At 36.7% G+C, this 9,922-nt stretch overlaps 1 protein-coding gene across 1 annotated transcript; it reads left to right on the top strand.

The window, feature by feature from the left end:
• The first annotated feature begins 1,067 nt into the window (after positions 1–1,067).
• Positions 1,068–9,056, top strand: LOC132604216 (cell division control protein 2 homolog A-like). The gene is made up of 9 exons (XM_060317620.1): positions 1,068–1,207; positions 4,549–4,579; positions 4,664–4,848; positions 6,256–6,376; positions 6,613–6,786; positions 7,178–7,341; positions 7,963–8,050; positions 8,157–8,210; positions 8,827–9,056. The coding sequence occupies exons 2-9, from the start codon at positions 4,571–4,573 to the stop codon at positions 8,914–8,916; spliced, it is 885 nt and encodes a 294-aa protein (XP_060173603.1). The 5' UTR covers positions 1,068–1,207; positions 4,549–4,570; the 3' UTR covers positions 8,917–9,056.
• Positions 9,057–9,922: the final 866 nt, after the last annotated feature.

The following is a 9,922-nucleotide window of genomic DNA, read 5'->3' as shown; positions in this document are numbered from 1 at the left end:
CTTTACAATTTTTTATTTTTTTATTTTATGATCTTTTTACAAGAGATTTTTATTTTTTATACAGATTTGAAAAAAGACATATAAGAGATCTGAAAAAGACATTTTTTTCTATTCAAATTATAAGAGGACAAGAGATTCTATTTCCCCCTGTATTCCGTTTGCATTGCGTATGAAGGAATGATAAAAAGGTTGAGAAATATTGGTACACAACCAGTCCCGATTCACAAGCAATATCTCCTTAACTCCTTATATAAATTTAATATTAATTACGTAATAATGAATTTAATAATACAACACACAAAGTAATAATCATAACATGAACGTATTGAAAATAATAACACAATACAATGCAATATGCAATGCATATACAATAATTTTAAACAAAGGTTTAAAAACATATTAACATCTTTTAACCATCTTTTGAACAGTTTCTCCACATCATAAGAATTGAGACTCATCTCTAGTATTAAAGGTGCATTTGCCCATAACAATATCTACTTTCAACTTGCAAAGGTATTCACATCAAACCTTCATTAGTCTAATTCAAAAAAGTATAAATAAAATTAAGGAGAAAAACAAAAACAAACCATCAAAAAAGTACAAAGAAAATTTAAGAAAAAAGAAGATATAATGGTCAAAACAACACTTGAAGTATCATTTTTTTGTGCATTTTCTACATGAACCATTAGATGTTTGCATTTTGTACCTAAACTATCATGAACTATCTATCAAGAGACACCTCAACTAGTATCTGATAGTGCGTGGTATACACTCTTATTTTTTTTTATTTTGTTTAAAAATGGTGCCAAACGACACTCCACATGGATAATTAAAGGAACTAATTGGAAAATTAAAAAAGAACTAAGAGACAATAATAAAAAACACCTTAAGTATCACTTTTTTACGAGTTTACAGTACCAGTGCATACTAATCGAGGTGTGTTTTGATAAATATTTACCATAAACACTTGATAGTTAAGCTAAGTTTTGATACATAATTAGTGATAGTTTAGACAGAAAACGCAAAACACCTTATAGTTCAGCTCGAAAACTCGAAAAACTATCCTTACTTCTTATCATTAAAAAAAATAAAAAGATGAGGAAAATAGCCATTTCGGCCCACATCTAGTAAAGTTGACTGTAAGTCCAAGTGTTCCCTGTGGTACAAGTACGACTACAGTTACGACGGCGATTTCGTACTCAAGAGAGTGAGTCACAATTCTTTAATCACATTTCCTAATTGTCAATAGATTCATAGCTCTAATTGATTTTATCTTCTGATTACTGTGCTAATGTGATAAATTGTAGATAAGTAGCCTTTCTATGTTAATTTTCCGAAGAATTAGAGTTCCCTCTAAGTTTGTTGCTTGTGACTGATTACTTTGCTGTTGATTTTGGGGGTTAAGTTGGGGGTATTTGTGTGTTAATTATCTGTTAAGTAAATTGGAGATCTTTATTTTGATCTATAATGTGTATTAAGATGGTTTTGTAGTAAATTTATGTTGCTTGAATTGAAATGGCTTAGTAGCCACCAAAGTTTGAACGGAAAAGGGTCAAATATACCCCTCGTTATACTTTGGGGCCAAATATACCCTTGCCGTTATACTTTGGGGCCAAATATACCCCTCATCCGTTAAAGTTATCCAAGGTGGACATCTGATCCCACGTGGCACTAACATTTGATTAGTTGGATGTCACGTGGCATACCACCTCAACGCCCCTAACCCATTTTGGCCCTCTTCTCAAATTGGAGATGTCCATTTTGATCTCTAATGTGTATTAAGATGGTTTTTGTAGTAAATTTATGTTGCTTGAATTGAAATGGCTTAGTTGCCACCAAAGTTTGGACAGAAAAGGGCCAAATATACCCTTGCCGTTATACTTTGGGGCCAAATATACCCCTCATCCGTTAAAGTTATCCAAGGTGGACATTCTGATCCCACGTGGCACTAACATTTGATTAGTTGGATGTCATGTGGCATACCACCTCAACGCCCCTAACCCATTTTGGCCCTCTTCTCAAATTGGAGATGTCCATTTTGATCTCTAATGTGTATTAAGATGGTTTTTGTAGTAAATTTATGTTGCTTGAATTGAAATGGCTTAGTTGCCACCAAAGTTTGGACAGAAAAGGGCCAAATATGCCCTTGTTGTTATACTTTGGGGCCAAATATACCCCTCATCTGTTAAAGTTATCCAAGGTGGACATCCGATCCAACGTAGCACTAACATTTGATGAGTTGGATGCCACGTGGCATACCACCTCAACAGTCCTAACCCATTTTGGCCCTTTTCTCAAATTGGAGATGTCTATTTTGATCTCTAATGTATATTAAGATGGTTTTGTAGTAAAGTTATGTTGCTTGAATTGAAATGGCTTAGTAGCCCTCAAAGTTTGAACAGAAAAGGGCCAAATATACCTCTCGTTATACTTTGGGGCCAAATATACCCCTCATCCGTTAAAGTTATCCAAGGTGGACATCCGATCTCACGTGGCACTAACATTTGATTAGTTGGATGCCACGTGGCATAACACCTCGAAACCCCTAACCCATTTTGGCCCTTTTCTCAAATTGGAGATGTCTATTTTGATCTCTAATGTGTATTACGATGGTTTTTGTAGTAAATTTATGTTGCTTGAATTGAAATGGCTTAGTAGCCACCAAAGTTTGAACAGAAAAGGGCCAAATATACCCCTTGTTATACTTTGGGGCCAAATATACCCCTCATGCGTTAAAGTTATTCGAGGTGAACATCCGATCCTACGTCGCACTAACATTTGATGAGTTGGACGCCACGTGGCATGCCACCTCAACACATCTAACCCATTTTGGCCCTTTTCTCAAATTGGAGATGTCTATTTTGATCTCTAATGTGTATTAAGATGGTTTTGTAGTAAATTTATGTTGCTTGAATTGAAATGGCTTAATAGCCACCAAAGTTTGAACGGAAAAGGGCCAAATATACCCTTGCCGTTATACTTTGGGGCCAAATATACCCCTCATCCGTTAAAGTTATCCAAGGTGGACATCCGATCCTACGTGGTACTTTGATGAGTTGGATGCCACGCGACATACCATCTCAACACCCCTAACCCATTTTGGCCCTTTTCTCAAATTGGAGATGTCTATTTTGATCTCTAATGTTTATTAAGATGGTTTTTGTAGTAAATTGATGTTGCTTGAATTGAAATGGCTTAATAGCCACCAAAGTTTGAAACAGGTGGAGGTTAATTTTCCATTGTTGTTTATTATTCTTTGATTCTATTATTACCTGTTGTTTCCTTTGCTTTGGTTATTGTATTATTTGTTGTTGCTACTGTTCTCTTCTCCATTATTTTCAGCATGGCTTCTTGCCAACTGTATTTCCTTTCCATACTTGATTTTGTTATGCTTTACTTGAGGCGAGGGTCTATCGAAACAACCTCTCTACGTTCACAAGGTAGGAGTAAGGTTGCGTACACACCACCCTCCCCAAACCCCACTTGTAGGAGTACATAGGGTATGTTGTTGTTGTAAATTGTAGATGAGGGGCCTTTCTATGTTAATTTTCTGAAGAATTAGAGTTCCTCTAAGTTTGTTGCTTGTGGTTGCGGATGATCACTTTGCTGTTGATTTTCGGGGTTAAGCTGGGAGTATTAGAGTTAATTACCTGTTACATAAATTGGAGATCTCCATTTTGATCTAAAATGTGTGTTAAGTGGTTCTTGTATTAAATTTATGTTGCTTGAATTGAAATGGATTACTAGCAACCAAAGCATGAAACGGGTGGAAGTTAATTTCCACTCTTTGTTTTAGTATTATTGCAAGTATTATCCGGGCGTATTCAGTTTGCCGTCAATATGCCACTCAAAAATTTTGCTTGATTCTGCATTGAATTTGTAATGTACTCAAAATGTTACTTGTTAGTGTAGTGTACATGGTCATTTGGATATTTCTCTCTAGTACAGCTTGACAAATTATCTTTTCTTTTTCTGGTAACTCATTTATCCCACATGTTTGAAACTCCGGAGCGTAGGATTTGCCCCTCTACTTTTCTTTTTATACCGAGAAATCCGTCTGGATCCAACCCATAAAACCAATCGCAACCTTTGAAACTCGGAGATGATGGGCCCGCCCCTCTAACCTTCTCCACTTAAATACTAGGCTTAGGGCTCGAACTTGTGACCTAAGCCTCAAGTCCCTCAACCTTTGCCAAGTGATCTAAGCTGGGGGGCTTTGCCCCTCTACTTTGCTCTCACTTAATTTCTAGGCTTTGTGTCAGTGGCAAGTTTGAACTGAATGTTAATACAATCAACAACAACAACATATCCAGTGTGCTCCCACAAGCAGGGTCTGGGGAGGGTGGGGTGTAGGCGGACCTTACCCCTACCTTTGTGGGGTAGGGAGGTTGATTCCGAAAGACCCTCACTCGAGAAAATCGTTTTCCAGAGCAAATAGTACACTTGGTCTTAGTCAAAAGGACGAAAAAGGTATCCTTGAAAAAAATTCTTGGTTACTGCTTCTTTTCATCTGAACATCTTTTTTGTTTCGCTTGCTTTTCCTTTCAGGAATCCATCCAGCTTGACCTAGATGGACCAGGTAAAGGAGTTCTCATCTGTATCATTAGTTGCTTTCTGTTTACCTGATGCTTATATTGGAAAGTTATATTGAGGGTAATTGCAGTATGAAAAAGTTGAAAAGATTGGTGAAGGAACGTATGGTGTAGTGTACAAAGCTCGTGATCGTGTAACCAATGAAACCATTGCACTGAAGAAAATTCGGCTGGAGCAGGAAGATGAGGGTGTGCCAAGCACGGCTATTAGAGAAATCTCCCTCTTGAAAGAGATGCAGCATGGAAACATTGTGAGGTATACTGTAGAAATATGGACTTTATACACTACTCCTGAAAATATTATTGTATGGATATGATTGTGATGAGAGTGATTGAGGCCGTATTGTCTATTTGTGGTTATTCAATAAATTTAATGTAGATTATGCGGTTTATGCATATGTCTACTTCCCCTCTATATCAGTTTACGCAGGACCTTCACTATTATAGTTTCTTGAGCAGTAAATATTGAATTGTTTTTGGCATAGACCGTCTTCCTTTTACCCCTTGTTTTTCTGTGTAAGAATCATTTTAACTATTAATCTTCTTAAATTCTTCTACATGGAGTGCATAGCTGGGAGATGCTTTATCTTTTGCTCTGGGGATTGGGAAGGATTAGCTGTCCATATTTACTGCTTTGAAGGCTCCTCATCGGATGTATCAGTTCTTACTGGGGAAAACTTCACCCCTCTATGTCCGGTGCTTCTTCAAGTGTATTTGGGTTGCATAAGTGCTGTTTCCATGTCATGGATATAGATCTAGTTAGCTACAACTTGTATTAAGGATGGTTAAACCATATTCATAGTATTACTTAGATTCTGGATAATTGGAAAGTTCAGCATCTAAGCATTTTAGATTGAAGTATTATAGAACTTATGCATCTACGCATACAAGCTTATTTCCATATAGATGCATTTAGGGTTGTGCCGTAATTTGTAACATCTGCTGGTGGTAGAATGGTTTGATACAACTTGTAATTTAAGGAGCTTAAGAGCCCGTTTGGATTGGCTTACAGCTTAAAGCTGTTTGCAGCTTATAAGCTGAAAAAAATAAGTTGGGGTAGTCCAACTTATTTTTTTTGGCTTATAAGCTGTTTTCAGCTTATAAGCTGTTTTAGATAAACTAAGTCAAATGGGTCCAATTATTTTTTTGAGCTTATTTTAAGCATAAAATGACTTTAAGCTGGCCAGCCAAACACTCAAAAAAGCTGAAAACAGCTTATAAGCTAACTTATAAGCCAATCCAAACGGGCTCTAATAATGATTCCTTAGTCAGAGTATAGAACACTTCAGAAATATTCAAGCTCATAGTGGCTAGGAGACAAGACATCTTCTGACTTCCCATTTTTTGTTTGTATGAGCTGGCCTATTTCACATTTGAAATCACAATTCATTTGGTCCTCTATCTAATTACGTTTGGAAGGTGAAGAAACTTGGTGCAAAGGTTCATTTAGTGATGATAGCTAGATAGAATTTGCCCCATTATGGGGTTATTGAGTTTTAGGAGTGCTGTTTTCTTGGGTTGATTCAATCAAAAGGAATTGAAGACCAGAGAGCAGATCCAAACACGATCTGTATGTTGGATGCCAATATAGAAATTCTCTTTTATAATATCAGAAAGCTATTTTTGAATTTTGTGAGACAGTTTTCTTCTTGTCTGGTTACAGGTTGCTAGATGTAGTTCACAGTGAGAAGCGATTATATCTAGTGTTTGAATATCTCGACTTGGATTTGAAGAAGCATATGGATTCATGTCCAGAATTCTCTAAGGATCCGTGTCTTGTAAAAGTGAGTAAGAAGTGGATGATCCTCAGGAGGTCTGTTTGTCATTATGTGTAATCTGCTTGATGAATTGGGTAACTCTTTTACTTCATGGTGGAAGAGGGAGGGAGAGGCACACTGACACAAATACTTAATTTAAGATTATTTGGTTATGTGAGAAGTATCACTATCTCATGATTATTACCAAGTTCACAGGCTTCTTGTTCATGGTCATTAATTAAGTAATCTCTCCAATTGTGCAGGTGTTTTTGTATCAAATTCTCCGTGGTATTGCTTATTGTCATTCTCATAGAGTTCTTCACCGAGATCTGAAGCCTCAGAACTTGCTGATAGATAGACGTACAAATGCTCTAAAGCTTGCAGACTTTGGATTGGCGAGAGCATTCGGTATTCCTGTCAGAACTTTCACTCATGAGGTAGCACGCAGTGTTTAGCTCTCTGAAACTTCCATTGTGCCTTCTCTTAAGTTTTTACCATTGTTTAATGTTCCCTAGGACTGATGAGAAACTAGTTTTGAGCAAAGCATAAACTTTTCTTACATCTAACGCCCTTTTTCAAGATCTGATACATCTTGCCTATGCGAACAACTTTTTTCTCTTCAAAGATTTTCTTTACCCTTTATGGCTTTAAGTTGTCTGTTGGCTTATAAAGAGAAAGAGTTTGATCAAGGGTCTGTCACAATCAGTTAAAATAGACTCTTGTATCTTCTGTATTTGCTAAGCTAACATACCCATCATCAATTTGAGCGAGGATATGTTATCTAGCTGTTGTTTCATTGGGCCTTCAATAGTTGACTTTTTGTTTCAGGTGGTGACCTTATGGTACAGGGCACCAGAAATACTGCTAGGATCACGCCACTACTCTACTCCTGTTGATGTTTGGTCAGTTGGCTGCATATTTGCTGAGATGGTGAACCAGAGGCCTCTGTTTCCGGGTGACTCCGAGATTGACGAACTTTTCAAGATTTTCAGGTTTTAATATACATAATAATTCTTACTGATAAAACAATATACATCACTAATTCTTTCATCAAAACAATGTTTCTTCTGAAAAGAGCAAATCCAAATATACTTTGATAGTGGAAGTGTCCTCCTTAGGAATCTACAGACTACAGATCCCCTTTTCGTCCTTGTAACTGACCCTTCTTAGAAAGAAATAGGCATGGAACATTCTACTGGCCTACGTTATGCATCACAGATCAAAATAATTAGAAACCCAAGAGCAGACAGAATGTATGGGGCTGAGTGAACAGAATAGAAGGGCATGGGTAAGCCTCATGGTTCGGGATCCGTAACCATCATTTTGGATGGCCTGTGATGTTCATTTGCTTATGCTGATATGCATATTAGTAATTTATTTATTTACTTTTCCCTCTAGGGGGTTTAAGAATCATATATTGGCTTGATGACGTTTATGACCAAAATGTCACTGTTAACAGGTTTTATAACTATTAATTTCATCGAACTCTATAAAGAGAAAACTAGAGTAAGGTTTCTTGAATCAAGGACTGTCAGCTTTTTGTTTCCTTCTGCATCGTGTTTATTGAATATTTCCAAAGATGTTATTATTCTTTACTTTTTCTGTTTATGAAGAGTTGTGGGTACTCCAAATGAGGATACATGGCCTGGAGTGACTTCTCTGCCTGATTATAAATCTGCTTTCCCAAAATGGCCACCTAAGGTAATTTACGTGTCTCTATGTTTTTTTTCTTTAACTTTTTGACTCCTGCTATACTATGAAGATAACATCCTATGAATTATTTAATTGGAGCCCTTTAAACTTGTAGGACTTTGCACCTGTAGTCCCAAATCTTGATGCAGCAGGCCTTGATCTCATTGGTGTAAGTTCACATTCTAAGTTATAAATTGTATATGCATCTTATGAGCATGAAATTAATCATGTTTTGAATGAAGCTCCAGCTTCTAGTTGATTTCTAATGAGAAAGATATCCTAGTGGAAGACATAAAAAGCATCTACAACTGTTTTTGGAATATCTTCCTGTGAAATTGCAACATCAGCAAGAAACTGACAATTAAATTTCTTAAAGGAAAAGGGTGTTCCAGTGACTGTGCTCGTGTTACGCTTTTTCCTTTTTAATGGTTTCATAATCTGCATCCATAATTCTTATTTCAGTCTATGCTCCTTTGTTTCCCTTTCTTTGTGTGTCTCTTTTCGTTTCCTTCTCAATTCTCCTTTATATTTGGAGGTCATTTATTGGGAGGTGGGTCATTACGGTGCAGTTTATTTCTATGGGTATTAAAAAATTTCATGTTTAAATTGGGTTAATCACTTTGGCACTTCTCTTTTCATTTGGATTATGAGTAGTCTTCACGTGGACGATGATTAGCGTTTGAAGATCAGATAGAATATTTTAGACTTCAATCTGTCATGCTGATATATGCCCCCCCCCCCCCCCCCCCCCCCATTACTCATGTCCTGGCTTATTGGTGTTCCAGAAAATGCTTTGCCTAGACCCCAGCAAGAGAATCACTGCCCGGAGCGCCCTTGAGCATGACTACTTCAAGGATATTGGGTCCGTTCCGTGATTGTTTGCACCTTCATCTTAAGTTCTAATGTAAAAGATATTGGGTTTGTTATTCTTTGTACCTTCATCTTGATTTGTAATGTAAATGATTGTGTTAACTACAAGGTTTTGTTCTTGAGAAATTGTCCAATTTTTAGGCTCTCTCCTTTTCTCTTAATTATACTGAAAGACAGCAATCCATACTGCTTTCTAACATTAAATTTTATTTTGGGTTCCATTAAGTGCTGTGCATAGTTTGCTATCTGGCTTAATTTGATTTTATTACTGGAGTCCTTGATCATCCAAAAAGTGTCATTCTTGAGGATGCAAGCTGATTTGCCAAGGGTACGACGGTCGTTATCAAATATAAGTCGATCCCAGAAGGAGCAACACCAAGACAGCCGATCACTTGTTTTTTTGGATTAACTAACTATTAATTAGATGAGATTAACTCCCTGTTAAATGAGAATGTTGTTAACCCCATTAATAACCAAAACTTCTAACTTCCATTTTAATAATCAGTTTCTTTTTGTTTCAGCTTGTAACGTAGATGATCTAGTCAAAATGTTAGGAGCTTACTTGTTCACTAACATGACAACAAGTAGAGTCATCTGCATACTCTAAATTAAAAGCACAAAGAAAAGCAGCATAGTTTGCACACTTTCTATTTGTTGCATTAGTTCTGCTACGGAGCTTTGGAGCATGAAACAAGGCCTACAATTAGCAAATGAACGTGGTTATATTGATTTAGAAGTGGAATCAGACTTCCTTCTTGTTGTCAAGCTTATAAAAGAGGAAGACATACAATTTCACCCAACTTGGAGTTATTATGAAGATTGCAGATACTTGCTAGAGATCACCAACGCGAGTATTGTACACACATGGAGAAAGGCAAACAATTGTGCTAATTTTTTGGCAAATGAAGGTCATAAACATGAAGAAGAACTGCTAGTTTGGGAAGCTGTAATTAAAGATAGGGAGTTTTTTCTACTTGTTGACTTAAGGAATGTAGCTTATGAACGGTTTTA

Source organism: Lycium barbarum, chromosome 7 (assembly GCF_019175385.1).
Source record: "Lycium barbarum isolate Lr01 chromosome 7, ASM1917538v2, whole genome shotgun sequence".
NCBI lineage: Eukaryota > Viridiplantae > Streptophyta > Magnoliopsida > Solanales > Solanaceae > Lycium > Lycium barbarum.
The sequence above is the reverse complement of the archived record's forward strand: the minus strand, read 5'-3'. Positions and strand labels throughout refer to the sequence as shown.

What these genes read in the sequence shown, in the direction of transcription:
- LOC132604216 (XM_060317620.1), top strand. An exon ending in CAGCATGGAAACATTGTGAG is followed by an intron (nt 4,849 to 6,255) that starts GTATACTGTAGA and finishes GTCTGGTTACAG; the next exon opens with GTTGCTAGATGTAGTTCACA. An exon ending in TCAGAACTTTCACTCATGAG is followed by an intron (nt 6,787 to 7,177) that starts GTAGCACGCAGT and finishes TTTTTGTTTCAG; the next exon opens with GTGGTGACCTTATGGTACAG.